This window comes from Corythoichthys intestinalis, chromosome 21, assembly GCF_030265065.1.
Source record: "Corythoichthys intestinalis isolate RoL2023-P3 chromosome 21, ASM3026506v1, whole genome shotgun sequence".
Taxonomy (NCBI): domain Eukaryota; kingdom Metazoa; phylum Chordata; class Actinopteri; order Syngnathiformes; family Syngnathidae; genus Corythoichthys; species Corythoichthys intestinalis.
Window position 1 is genome coordinate 31,236,497 of NC_080415.1, and position 14,337 is coordinate 31,250,833.

The following is a 14,337-nucleotide window of genomic DNA, read 5'->3' on the forward strand; positions in this document are numbered from 1 at the left end:
CTTTTTGAAAATCTATATATTTTTTAAGTAACTTATTTTTTGATTGAATGATAAAGACAAAAAAATCAACATTACTTCAATCAAAAAAGTTGCTTCAATAAAAAAAAAAACGACTTCAATAAAAAAAAAAAATCAAAGAAAAATAGCTTTCACATGCATTTTTTTGAGTTTCAAATTTATTTTTGCATTCTAAAACATTAATATTTATTGAAGTGACATTTTTTGGGGGTTAAAAATATATTTTATGATTGAAGCAAAAAATTGTTCTGATTGAAGAAACTTTTTTTTTTTTTTTTTTTTTTTTAACAAAAACAAAAATCTACCTCCATATGGCTCCACCTAGCGGATACAATTTTTGACTGGGGTAACTACATTGGTACAACACCGGCGGGCGTATCATATTCAGTGGATGACGATCTTAGTGAAAAGTATTGCCTAAGCAGCCTGATTTAAAATTCCCCTCAAGAATGATGGGAAACAAAAAAAACGCTCATTGTCAACTTATTATTATAAATATTCATGTAAGTTAATTTTATTGCTGACACTCCGTTTCAGGGCAATCAACATGTTGTGCCCCCCCTGCCCCAAAAGTCAAACTCCGCCTAAGTGTTTAGTCGTTTTTTTCGTCGGTGACACAAAAGAACTCCATATCCCATACGCCACTGCGTATTTTCTAACCAATCAGGTCGCGCTAAAACATCTGACGTAACCATCACTCAGCCAACCTTCCTTCACGAGCCGCTGTGTCGTATCAAAGCGGTTGTTTAACCATTTGGACTATCTCGTCAAACATTCCCTTTTCTTATAAGTGTGCTCGCGAAACGACAATAAGCAGGTATGTTCAAAGACATTCGTTTTTTTTTTTTTTTAAACCTCGCATTTGTTCGTTTTTCCTGACGTCGCGCCAAGCTTGCTAGGTGACTCTAAACTGTGTGTCATGTCAACCAATCTGACAGTTGGCTCAGGATGATGACACTGTAGTGATGCTAGTTTGCTAACATGACGCACAGTTTACGGCATCCCGGCGATGATTTATGGATTCGAAAAATTGATAAGCGAGTGTTTTCCTCGCAAGTTAAAATTGATTAATAATGAGCCAACTTAAACACATTAACGAAGTAGCTGAAGTAGCTGGTGGAGGAAGTAGTGTGACATTGGAGTAATAAGCAGCTGCTATAAACAGGATTCCCCTTAGCAACCGCTTATCACTGTCTAATCAGTAACTATAGTTACGTGAAACAGTGATGGCCCAGTTATTCACCAACTGCCTTGACTTTGTGGGACACTCCAGATGATTTGCTAATGTTCTCAGTGGAGATTGGAATGTGTGGAGTTTGCATGTTCTCCCATGTTTATCCAAGTGTTTTAGCTTCTTCCCACATGTCAATACATGTAAAGATTACAAATAGTGCTTTGTTGCTATCTGGATGCCAACAAACTATGTTGAAGTGAAGGGGTGGGGGTTCATTTTTATTCCCGCCACAAATTTGTCTTTTGTCGCATATATACAACCCTAACAAAAAGTATGAAATCACCAGTCTCGGACGAGCACTCATTCAGACATTTTATCATGTAGAACAAACTCGGATAAAAAGCTTGAAAAAATAATGAATTGGTTCAAAAGTGCAACTCTTTAGCATTCAGAAACACTAAAAGAAATGAATAAAGACATTGTGGTGGTCAGTAAATGTTAATTTTATAGAGCAAGTGCAGATATATATATATCACTCAATTCTCAGGGAAAAAATATGGAATCATTAGAAACAAACAAAGAAATGACAATCAAAACACATCTCTAGTATTTAGTCGCACCGTCTCTGGCTTTTATGACAGCTTGCAGTCTCTGAGGCATGGAATTGATGAGTATTCTTCATCAGTTTGGTACCAACTCTCTTTAATTGCGGTTGCCAGATCATCCTTGCAGGTCGGAGCTTTGCTGTGGACCATTTTTTCTCAATTTCCACCACAGGTTAGCAATAGGGTTGAGATCTGGGCTATTTGCAGGCCATGACATTGACTGGATGAGTCTTTCTCCAAGGAATGCTTTAACAGTTTTAGCTATGTGACATGATGTATTGTCATCCTGGAAAATGACAAACGTATTTTCAATTGAAGGGATAAGAAAGCTGTCTAAAATTTCAATGTAAACTTGTGCATTTATTGAAGATTTCACCACAGACATCTCCCCAGTGCCTTTGTCTGACATGCAACCACATATCATCAAGGACTGAGAGAATTTTGATTTCTTCTTCAGGAAGATCATCTTTGTAAATCTCACTGGAACAGCACCAAACAAAAGTTCCAGCATCATCACCTTGTCCAATGCAGATTCTTGACTCTTGACAAGGTGATGATGCTGGAACATTTGTTTGGTGCTGTTCCAGGGAGATGTCCAAAGATGACTCCCTGAAGAAATCAAAATTCCCTCAGTCCCTCACTTTTTATTTGAGATTGTTCTACATGATACAATGTCTGAATAAGTGCTCGTCCGAGACTGGTGATTCCATACTTTTTGCTAGGGATTGTAGATGATTACAAAGTTGCGAATTTCTTTGTCTTGCCTCCTTGTAGCCTTTTTTGCGGCTGTTACCACGACGACGGCATCTGGAACCATGTCAATGTTCAGCACAGGCATCCTGGTGCTCACGTCGCCTCTGCATAGCCTTCGCATTGCCCCGGTGCTCAGCTCGGCGGCCCAATTGGTGGAGCGCACTCTCTACGTCCACCTGCACCCGGGACTTAACCTAAGCGGCGGAGGCCAACCACGTCCCGTATTCATTCCTCCGGCTGTCGATCTCTGTTCACTCATCACGCGACTGTACAGCAACGCGGCTGATGTGTGCGCTCACCTCGACGTCCGTGTTTTGCTCACCAATATCAATCCCCCGTCTGGCATTTCTGGCCCTTTCCCCACGCCGCAGTTCCTGTCCCACCCTCCTGAGGTGCTGCTCACGGACTTCCCCCTGCAAGACCCTACGCAGTCACACCAGGTGACGCAGTGTCTGCAGGGCTACGCCGGACGCTGCTACGCATGCCGGCCCGGCCTTCCGTCAGTGTTGCTTCACTCGGAGATGGCCGCTCAGCAGGAGGACTCGGTGGTCGAAGAGAATCAGCCTGAAGATGGGAAACCTTTGGAGATGTACCCCGACGTGGTGGTAGGCGGCACCTTTGATCGTCTCCACGGGGCCCATAAGACCCTCCTCAACATGTCGTGCTTGCTCGCCACCAGACGATTCCTCATCGGCGTGTGCGACCAAGGAATGCTGAAAAGTAGGATTGCAACTGCAAATCATCTACCAATTATTTTTTTCAATTAATTGATCATTTAGTCAATGTTGGTTTCTTTTGTTAGGTCTGACAGCTGTTGTTAACTAATTTTTCGTATGGAGTCCAGTAGTGCTGCAAAAATTAATCGATTAAATCGAGTAATTTGATTAGAAAAAGATTTGAATCAAATTTTGCTGCTTCGGCGTCGTAATGGTTTGTTTTGAAAGTGTTTGCATTTAGTTTTATTGATTTGGGTGAATACAATGCCCTCTAGTGGAATAGTGAATATGACATAGCTCATCCAACATGGCTGGATTCAGATGCTCCCTGTTAAGACCAACATAAGGTTGTCAGTTTTTGTTTGAGCTAATATGATTGTTTATGCATTCGTAATTTCGTTTAGAGGTATATTTAGCAGTTTTTCATCGGAATATGTCGTTAAACGATTTGAGAGTTGAGCATTGTTGAAGAAAAAAGCATTTTGTAGCATTTAAGCTAGCGGACTTTAGCTATGCAAGTTAGCCAATTGTTTTTTGTTGTACTTCAATCCTCATTTATTCTTTTTTTTATATCGTTTGAGGCTAAGATCAGGTATTTTAAATTATTTTTAAATGCATTTTTTGCTCTTGTGAAATTAAAATGCAATTCTGCATCGTTTAAAAAAAAAAAACACTCGGGGAATTTTATTTTGTATTCGCAATTAATGCTCTTTTGACAGTGCAATCTTAGCAAGCCTTTGTTTTAAATCTCCTAAAATTTATTCTGCAATGCATTAGATGTTCCTAATCTAATTACCTGATTATTTGAGCTAACTAATTGTTAGATTAATCGATTAAACAATCGAGAGCTGCAGCCCTAGAATCCAGTTTTTATCTCTCACGTCAAGTTTATGGACTTTCAGATCCTTGTGTTCTTAAATAATAAAACCAACCATATTTACCCGTTTCATAAAAACAAAAACAAAGAAAAATAAAGGCAAGTATTGACACATACAAGGAACTATGAAAGAAACCAGTTTATCTGCTATGTTTGTTTAACACAATGTTTTTACAAAGGATAAGGCTATTGTAATTATAATTGTTTGCAAGTAGTAACAACACAGCGGCTCAGAAAGATGCAGAGAAAAACTTGGTATGCTGGGAAAAAAATTTTTGGAGGCAGAAATACAATTTTGATTATTAGTATAGATTACTTGTTGTGTCTTTACTGAAAATAGTAGAGCTGTCCAATAATGACTTTTTAACTGATATCCTAATATTGTCCAACTCCAAAAATCCGATATAGATATATGCAGTCGTGGAATATTATGGATAATTGTATTGTGGCTAGGGCTGCAGCTATCAATTGTTTTAGTGGTCGATTAATCGATGAATTAGTTCAAATAATCGAGTATTCGGATAAGGGACATAAAAATTTTAAATACTTGGCTGAGCTTCAAACAGTGGGAAAAAAATGAACAAAAGAAAAAGAAACACAAAGAAAAACAAAAACAAAAGAAAAAGAACAATTGGCTAACTTAAATAGCAAAAGCCAGCTAGGTTAAATGCTATAAAATGCTAACTTTTTCTGCAAGAATGCTCTTAACTCTCGAATCGTTCCCATGAAAAACTGCGAAATATACCTATAAACTATTACAAATGCATTTAAAAAAAAACTAACTCAAACAAAAACTTTCCTTATGTTGGTCATAACAGGGATTGGCTGGATTCAGCCATGTGAAATGAGTTACTATATGTCATATTCACTAAACTAAAAACTAAATGCAAACACTTTCAAAACAAACAATTACAACGCCACTTTAATTAAACGAATACTCGAAGCAGCAAAATTTTATTCGTATTTTATTTCTAATAGAATTACTCGAGTCAATCGATTAAATCGTTGCAGCTCTAGTTGTGATGCTCCATTGGGTGCTTTAATAATGATGCTCATACAACAAATCTCAAGCATCTTAGTTTGGAGACATCTAATGGTCAATAAGCGTAACTGCAGTGCTAAGCTGTGACCAGCCCTTGTACAAAGGCAGAAGGCTCCTACAGTCACTTTGAGGGCAACATGCATATTTGCCCAAAAACTGATAACGATGTCGATATTATCCGATATCATTTTTAAATGCTTTTATCGGCTACCAGATAATATTGGACTAATCTAGAAAATATAGTGTACTTAACGTGGTAAAATGGCCCTAAAATACTATTTTGTGATCCAATTTACAGTGGGGCAAATAAGTATTTAGTCAACCACTAATTGTGCAAGTTCTCCTACTTGAAAATATTAGAGAGGCCTGTAATTGTCAACATGGGTAAACCTCTACCATGAGAGACAGAATGTGGAAAAAAAAAAACAGAAAATCGCAGTTTGATTTTTAAAGAATTTATTTGCAAATCATGGTGGAAAATAAGTATTTGGTCAATACCAAAAGTTCATCTCAATACTTTATGTACCCTTTGTTGGCAATAACGGAGCCCAAACGTTTTCTGTAACTCTTCACACACTGTTGCTGGTATTTTGGCCTATTCCTCCATGCAGATCTCCTCTAGAGCAGTGATGTTTTGGGGCTGTCTTTGGGCAACACGGACTTTCAACTCCCTCCACAGATTTTCTATGGGGTTGAGATCTGGAGACTGGCTAGACCACTCCAGGACCTTGAAATGCTTCTTACGAAGCCACTCCTTTGTTGCCCTGGCTGTGTGTTTGGGATCATTGTCATGCTGAAAGACACAACCACTTCTCATCTTAAATGCACTTGCTGATGGAAGGAGATTTTCACTCAAAATCTCTATACATGGCCCCATTCATTCTTTCCTTTACACAGATCAGTCGTCCTGGTCCCTATGCAGAAAAACAGCCCCAAAGCATGATGTTTCCACCCCCATGCTTCACAGTGGGTATGGTGCAATTCAGTATTCTTTTTCCTCCAAACACGAGAACCTGTGTTTCTACCAAAAAGTTCTACTTTGGTTTCATCTGACCATAACACATTCTCCCAGTCCTCTTCTGGATCATCCAAATGCTCTATAGCGAACCGCAGACGGGCCTGGACGTGTACTTTCTTCAGCAGGGGGACACGTCTGGCAGTGCAGGATTTGAGTCCCTGGCGGCGCATTGTGTTACTGATAGTAGCCCTTGCTACTGTGGTCCCAGCTCTCTGTAGGTCATTCACTAGGTCCCCCCGTGTGGTTCTGGGATTTTTGCTCACCGTTCTTGTTATCATTTTGACGCCACGGGGTGAGGAGGTAGTTGAAAGTCCGTGTTGCCCAACGACAGCCCCAAAACATCACTGCTCTAGAGGAGACCTGCATGGAGGAATGGGCCAAAATACCAGCAACAGTGTGTGAAAAGCTTGTGAAGAGTTACAGAAAACGTTTGGGCTCCGTTATTGCCAACAAAGGGTACATCATAAAGTATTGAGATGAACTTTTGGTATTGACCAAATACTTATTTTCCACCATGATTTGCAAATAAATTCTTTAAAAATCAAACAATGTGATTTTCTGTTTTTTTTCCCACATTCTGTCTCTCATGGTTGAGGTTTACCCATGTTGATAATTACAGGTGTCTCTAATATTTTCAAGTGGGAGAACTTGCACAATTAGTAGTTGACAAAATACTTATTTACCCCACTGTATATAGCTTTTTACCATGTCATCTTATACATACAAAAAGCATGCTGACAAATGAGCTGCAAATCAGTCAAATTTCAACTTTAATGCTAATTTTTTTTCCCAAAAAAATTATCTTCCACAGAAAAAGTGCTGAAGGAGCTCATCGAGCCATATGACCTACGTGTTGAAAAAATCCAGGAGTTCCTTCGGGACGTCAAGCCCTCCTTGCAGGTGGAGATCGTGCCTTTGGGCGACCCGCTCGGGGTGTCAGTGGTGGATCCACTTCTGCGCTGTATCGTGGTTAGCGAAGAGACCCGCAAAGGAGGCGAGGCTGTCAACCGGAAACGTATTGAAAACGTAAATTGGCTCTTTACAAAACCCTCATACTGGCTTCATTTAACAAGCTCTTTTCCCTGTGTTATTTTTAAATCAGGGTCTTCCTGCTTTGGTTCTTCACGAGATTCAGCTACTCAAGGACGCGCACCACTCCGAGACAGAAGAGGAGAAAATTAGTTCGTCCAGCCTTCGCTCCCGCTTGCTGGGAACACTTCTCATCCCACCCAAAGTGGGTCCAAATGAGGATCAGATATACTGTCGATTTTTATGAAAATCTTAAGACGAGCTGTGTTTGTTCTTCATGCATCAGGACACGCCTCATCTGCCACTCAGACCGTATGTGATCGGTCTGACGGGCGGGAGCGGCAGCGGGAAGAGCTCAGTGGCCAAGCGCCTAGAGAAGTTGGGAGCAGTTTGCATCGACTGCGACAAGCTGGGCCACCAAGTATACGAGACAGGCACTGCCGCCTACCAACGTGTCGTCGATGAGTTCGGATCAGGTGGGCTTAGACTTCCCGTCCCTTTTATTGTCAAAAATTGAATTAAATATCATTTTTAATCACGCTTAGATATCCTGAATGAAGACAAAAGTATCAACAGACGAATCTTAGGGAAGAAGGTGTTTGGAAAACAGGTAGCTAATCATATAGCAGATGTTTGAGAGCCCAGCTGATTCGTCCTCCCTTTTTTTTTTTAGGAAAGATTAAAAGCGCTAACAGACATTGTGTGGCCAGAAATTGCACTTCTCGTCAAGGATGTAATCAGCCAAGCCAGGGAACAAGGTACAGATCTGTTTTATTTTTGACAATAACAACAAATTTAGTATGAATGAGAGTAATGTCTTTGCAGGTAAAGATGTATGCGTATTAGATGCAGCGGTTCTTCTGGAGGCGGGTTGGACGGACATGGTCCATGAAGTTTGGGTGACCATCATCCCCGAGGAGGAGGTGGAGTAAACAACTTTGGCTGTCAAATCATTAACACGTCAAGCATGAACAGATGAGAGCCGATAAGATAGCTTTTGTCCACGGTTAAGACAAAGGTGGTTCAAAGGGCGTTACAAAAAAAGTAGCGGAATCATGGGATTGTGTCGAATTCTCTCGTAAATCAAATTTGAGCTTTTATCTTTTGGTAAAGGCCTCAGTTTTGTCTTCTTTTTGGTGTACAGTCCCTGACAAAAGTCTTTTCGCTTATCCCTTTTGTAGAAACAATTGCTAATAACCTGACTTAATTGTTGAATTGGTTTCAGAAATGGCTCATATGAAAGCTAAGACCCTCCCAAATGATGTTGAATGTACAAAAATATGTTTCACTGAAAAAAGATTTATCATTTAATGAAGACATAAAGGTCAATTTTTGGCAAGACAAAAGTTTTGTCGCCTACAGAAAGTGTGAAAATTGAACCAAAAAATGTACTTCAAAAAAAAAAAGTTACATAAGCGAATTAAGTAGTGGTGCTGTGAGATCCAAATTTAATATTTTGTATAATTTCCATGGGCTTCGGCAAGGATTCATACAATTTATTGATGAAGTCATCAGGAACATCAAAGAAAGCGGTCTTGCACGCCTCCCAGAGTTCATCAATATTCTTGGGTTTGGTCTTCCATGCTTCCTCTTTCATCCTGTTTATGTCTGGTGACTGGGCTGGCCAGTCCTGGAGGATCTTGATCTTCTTTGTCTTGAGGAACTTTGAGGTAGATATTGAAGTATGCGATGGACCACCATCCTGCTGCAGAATTTGTCCCTTTTTATGGTTCGGAATGTAAAGAGGCAGCTAGGATTTGTTATTTCAGACTATTTGTGTTGCCTTCCACCCTGCAGATCTCTCGCACACCCCTATACTGGATGTAACCCCAGACCATGATTTTGCCACCACCAAACTTCAGTTTTGTGGCAAAAGGTGGATTTTTCAGATGAATCTTCCATTGAATTACACCACAGTCGCCGCAAATATTGCAGGAGACCTACTGGAGCCCGCATGGATCCGGGATTTACTCAAAAAACAGTGACGTTTGGTGGTGGCAAAATCATGGTCTGCGGTTACATCCAGTATGGGGGTGTGCGAGACATCTGCAGGGTGGAACATAAATAGTCTGAAACCACATGGATGCAGTCCTTCAAGCGCATGGAAATCATACAAAATATTACATTTGGATCTCACAGCACCACTCCCTTATTCGCCTACGTGACATATTTTTGTATTGTACATTTTTTGTTCAATTTTCACACTACTTTCTGTATGCAACAAAACCTTTGTCTTGCCAAAATTGGATCTTTATGTCTTCATTAAATGATAAATCCTTTTTCAGTGAAACATTTTTGTACATCCAACATCATTTGGGAGTGTCTTAGCTTTCATATGAGCCCTTTCTGAAACCAATTGAATAATTAAAAGTCAGGGTATTAGCAATTGTTTCTACATAATGGATAAGCGACAAGACTCATCAGGGACTGTTGGTCCCATTTGTGATAGTTATTACATTTCCACCCCCCGGTTCATTTAGGCGGTGTCCCGTATAACAAAGCGAGACAACGTATCACCGGAAGACGCCCTGCACCGCCTGCGGAGCCAGGGCTCAGACGCTCAGCGGCTGGAGCATGCCAACGTGGTGCTTAGCACACTGTGGGAGCCTGAAGTCACACAGAAACAGGTGACTCACTCCACTAAGTATTCAACTAGTCATCGCTCGTAAAAGTATTCACAACATTCTGGATGCGCCGTACTACATGTTGGAATTTAAAATGCTTATCAGAGGTGGGTAGAGCAGCCAAAAATTTTACTCATGTAAGAGTAGCGTTACTTCTAATATTACTTAAGTCCAAAAATTTACTCAAATTAGTATTCGTTGAAAAGACTACTCAAGTAATGAGTAACATTGTGAGTACCTGCTTACAATGTCATGCTTTTTTAAATAATGGTAGTTTACCTCTACATACAAAGTTAATTCGTTTTAGGACCTTGTTTGTAATTTTCCATAAGAATACATTATAATTCCATTAATTTGTTCCACAACCCGAAAAGCTACACTAAATCCTTAATACTGCAGGTAGTATTGCAGATAGCAATTACAGAGGAAAACAAGTAAATTATGAATAAAAATAGGAATAATACCTTTAATAATGTGGCGAATCGGGTTCTAATGTGGCGAATGTGTTTGCATGGTGTACCTGAACGCATCACGTGGCTGACTTGACAGTGAGATGGGACTTTTAACTTTTACTTTCAGCTGCGGCAGACAGTCGGCGTGTTGTGTTGCACAAGTTGATGAAATAAATGATTAGAAACCTGAGGAAGCTGGCGATGTTACAGCAATAGTATTTGTCACCTTAAGTTATGAAGACTTGCGAACGGAGGTAGGAGGTGAACCGTCAAGAGTAGACAATTCTACGGCCGTATTGTCAAGCCAGTTGAGGGATGAGCACACCACACTTATATTTTTCCATCTTTATTTCTATAGTAAGCATCACCTTTTTTTTCACCACCTGCACTGACATTCTTGGAACCCATGTTTTCCTCTCACAATAAAATTCGCCGTGCATCCGTCTGCGGCGCTGTCAGAAATAGTCGTATTATGAGCATGTCGAAAAGCTCGTGTGTCAAAGCAATCATATGTCGAGGTACCACTGTAATTGTATTTTTCTTCAGCACAACTTCATCTTTATATGAACTATTACAGGTATACTGTACTATAACCCATTTCATGGCGATATTGGGCCAAAGAGAAACGCATAAAATTCAGGCCAGAACACCACCATAGTGATGGGTCCAGTGATACTAATGCGCCGGCGCGCGCGCCGAGCTCATGGAGCAACCCCTGCATCGGTGCGCGTATCGCTACAAGAAAATCACGTGACCGATGCATGAACTCATTGAACTGTGTCGACACAGTCATGACGCGGCAAACTGCTTCAAAAGGAAGCGCGTCTGTCAACGCGATGGAGCTGCTGAAACAATCCACATCTCACGGTTACTTCCTCGTTGTCTACATGCTGTGGAAATGGACGTAAGACAGGGAAAATGCAGTTGTCATCTTCCATTCAAAATACAATTAGTTTTAATGTAAATCTGAGTTTAGTAGTGTGACAGGTACACGCGGGTCCGTCATTTGTGGAGCCTTGCCTACACCTTTACCTGCATTTGACATGTTAGCTTAGTGGTCAGAACGAACGCCACTCGTCTCCGACGCATAGTGCGCGCGGGTTCGAGTCCCGGTCAGAACGTATCGCAATGCAAGACCAAAATTTTCGGTTTTACTATTAAAGTTATTTTTTTTTTGCAGGTGAAATGTTGCATTTGTACTTTGTATATGACTAACCTGCCATATACAAACAGTTGCCACCTCCTCAATGCTGAAGCATTACTGGCCCAAGCATGAGAATGAAGTTTCTGATAATCCCAAAATAAACACAGGTATAGAGCCATTCCTTTACTTTCCCACAGTCACTTTTTTGGTAATTTATTAGACATCTGTAATTAAGCTATAATTTATTTTTTGTCCACTTCAATTTCTTTCTGGTGGGTTATGGTAGCACTTAGATGACGAAGTGGGGAGTCAAGAAGGCAATGCAACTGTAGATGAAATTGCAAAAGTGCAACGATGCATGGCTGAGCCGAACATGAACCGAAGCCCAACTGAGCCAATGGACATCTTATCCAAACCTCTTTCAACTGGAAATTCTTGTGCATGCTGGCATCATTGGTTCCATGCGAGTGTGTTGTCCACAGCAGGCTTGTTTGATTTTAAAAAGGTAACCAACTAAATTTTAAACATTAAAAAAAAAAACTATGTTTTTGAATAAAATTTTATCAGAACAAAAAGTCCACAGGCATTCCTCATTCACCCATTCATTATTACTTACATTTTCACATTATAATATATTTTCACATAATTTAAAGATATGGAATAATGCAATATGAATGCAAAGACTTAAATTATTTGATTTTACATGCTGTGTCAGTCTGTCAAGTGGGTTGCCTGTAGGGATTTTTTATGTCCAGCAGGTGTCAGTATTCAATGACACAGTATCCACACTGTGTCAACACAGTGTGTCGACACGCTTCATGAGGTCTCACGGACCCATCACTACACCACCAATGTTTTTGGCAGCCATTTTAATTTTCTTTAGTCATTAGCCTGTCATTTTGTCATTTCAAAATGTGTGTCTTCATCTAATTTTTGTTGACGAAAACTAATTTGGTCCAGTTTTAGTTGACGTTTACTCAATATTTTCATCTGTAAAATTTGAAAGTTTCACTCCAAAAATAGAAAAAACGTTTCCAACTATTTTGAATGAACATTGACAGACGAGCACATATTGTAGCATCTACAAATCACGTGATAATACACACTCAGCAGGAAAACAGTACATTATTTTCAATTAGTTATACCCACTTGGAGACACCGCGAACAGTATGTAAAAGAAAAAAAAAGGTCAGTTTAAAAGGACGCTCGCCGTTAGCAATAGCCTAATGCTAGCGCGAACGTGAATGCCATGCTAATGCTATGGGTTACATTTGGTGTGTGAGGATCACTCAGCACAGACCTTTAAAGGCTAAAGCAACATTGCATTTAAAAGGATGCTCGCCGTTAGCAATAGCCTAATGCTAACGTGAACATGATTGCTATGCCAATGCTACAAGTTACATTTGGTGGGTGAGGATCACTTAGCACAGACCTTTAAAGGCTAAAGCAACATTGCATATTCTCTTTTCCCAAGACAAATCTTACCGCGTGTCTCAAAACAAGCAATGGGGAGACAGGAGAGGACACTAGTGGGTGAGTTGGGGGGGGGGGGGGGGCACAGAACGTCACATGAGTGACACAACCAGACACTGCTACGATGTAGGCTAACTACTCATAAAATGTCAACTCATAAAATGTCATTGTGAACATGTAACGGACACTATAGCACATTTTCGTCTCGTCAGACGAAACTGGCATGTGTGTCGTTATGTTTTTTTCTTTCAAGACACGATTTTAGCTTGTTATAGTCATCTTTGACGAAAACACAACACGAGTGCCCTGTAGGGGGGTGAGGGGGGAGGGCATTGTTACCTCTGAATGGTAAAATGGAGTCATGTGGTTATTGTTGCGACGTCTCATTGGTGAAACAGACAGCCACTGTCGGCATCTCTGTCACAAAAAAGTCAACATGTTGAATAAAGAGGGAAAAATGTAACGACTAGTGTATCCCAAAGTAGCTGAAGTTGTTTCTTCACAAATCTACAAAATTAAATGTGTGGTAAAACTAAGTCCATTTCTCAAAACTAAGTCTAAGTCAACTAAGTCAAATGTTACTCAAGTAACTCGCTCCTACCCACCTCTTGATGCTCGTATTTAAGTGAAGCGCTCTCATGTTGTCTCCTCCCTCCCATTCCTAAAGGTACTAAAAGCATGGAATCTTCTACAGAAGAGGATGCAGCAGAGGCGCGGCGAACTCTAGAAAAATTAACCGGAATGGTATCACCAACCATTTCAGTGCCTCTTAAGTCGCCCATTTCAAACGGCGATGCACTGCATCACTAAAAGATGTGCCTACAACATCAAACCATGTGATCCCAGGATGAATCTATCACATGATTATGAAATCCTGTATTTCAGATAAAATAGTTCAGGTATTTCACACCCCTGATTTTTACAGGCTGTTAGCTTTTGATAGTTCATACCTTACAGGAGGGCAAGAAATGGTGGTAAGATGCCAGAAAGACTATAAAGGGGGCTTCACAGAACCCAGTCTGTTACGTCTAACCTCAAAGCCAGAAAATTACGATGTAAACTTGCCACCCCATTCCGTGTCTGTGCCTTTCACACAGTACAGTGACTCAGTGGAATTAAGGTAATGACATCCCTCTAATTTTTAACTACAATAGTTTCATTATGCGAGAAGTGAGTATGCCGGGCTTTGATAAGGTACAGCAAGTTTTTTTTTTTTTTTTTAAGTACTACATGGGAAAAGAGTATTAGGAAATGGGACGCTTTTTTTTTTTTTTTAGGGCTCACCGTAAGAAATTATTGGAGTTAACAAGGGAAAGAACCGCTCACTGTCAAGGTGTGCATTTATGATTGTTAATGTTATTGTTTGTAATGTCGAGAATAACCACTAATAAACGTTTGCCTTATTTAGTCAA

General features: G+C 40.1%; 1 protein-coding gene across 3 annotated transcripts; it reads left to right on the top strand.

Annotated features, from left to right (window-relative positions):
- The first annotated feature begins 710 nt into the window (after nt 1–710).
- coasy (CoA synthase) lies at nt 711–14,337 on the top strand. Of its 3 annotated transcripts, XR_009061793.1 has the most exons (12): nt 711–835; nt 2,572–3,270; nt 7,015–7,229; nt 7,306–7,437; nt 7,519–7,708; nt 7,778–7,842; nt 7,906–7,990; nt 8,058–8,155; nt 9,713–9,859; nt 11,489–11,619; nt 11,739–11,957; nt 13,593–14,337. XR_009061793.1 is itself a non-coding variant. In XM_057826529.1 (11 exons), exons 2-10 carry the CDS (start codon nt 2,613–2,615, stop codon nt 11,582–11,584), a joined length of 1,686 nt encoding a protein of 561 aa, XP_057682512.1. In that variant the 5' UTR covers nt 711–835; nt 2,572–2,612; the 3' UTR covers nt 11,585–11,619; nt 11,739–12,976. The 3 variants fall into 3 exon arrangements, 2 of the variants coding, with proteins under 2 accessions (XP_057682512.1, XP_057682513.1); XM_057826529.1 differs by lacking the exon at nt 13,593–14,337 and having other exon boundaries at nt 11,739–12,976; XM_057826530.1 differs by lacking the exons at nt 11,489–11,619; nt 11,739–11,957.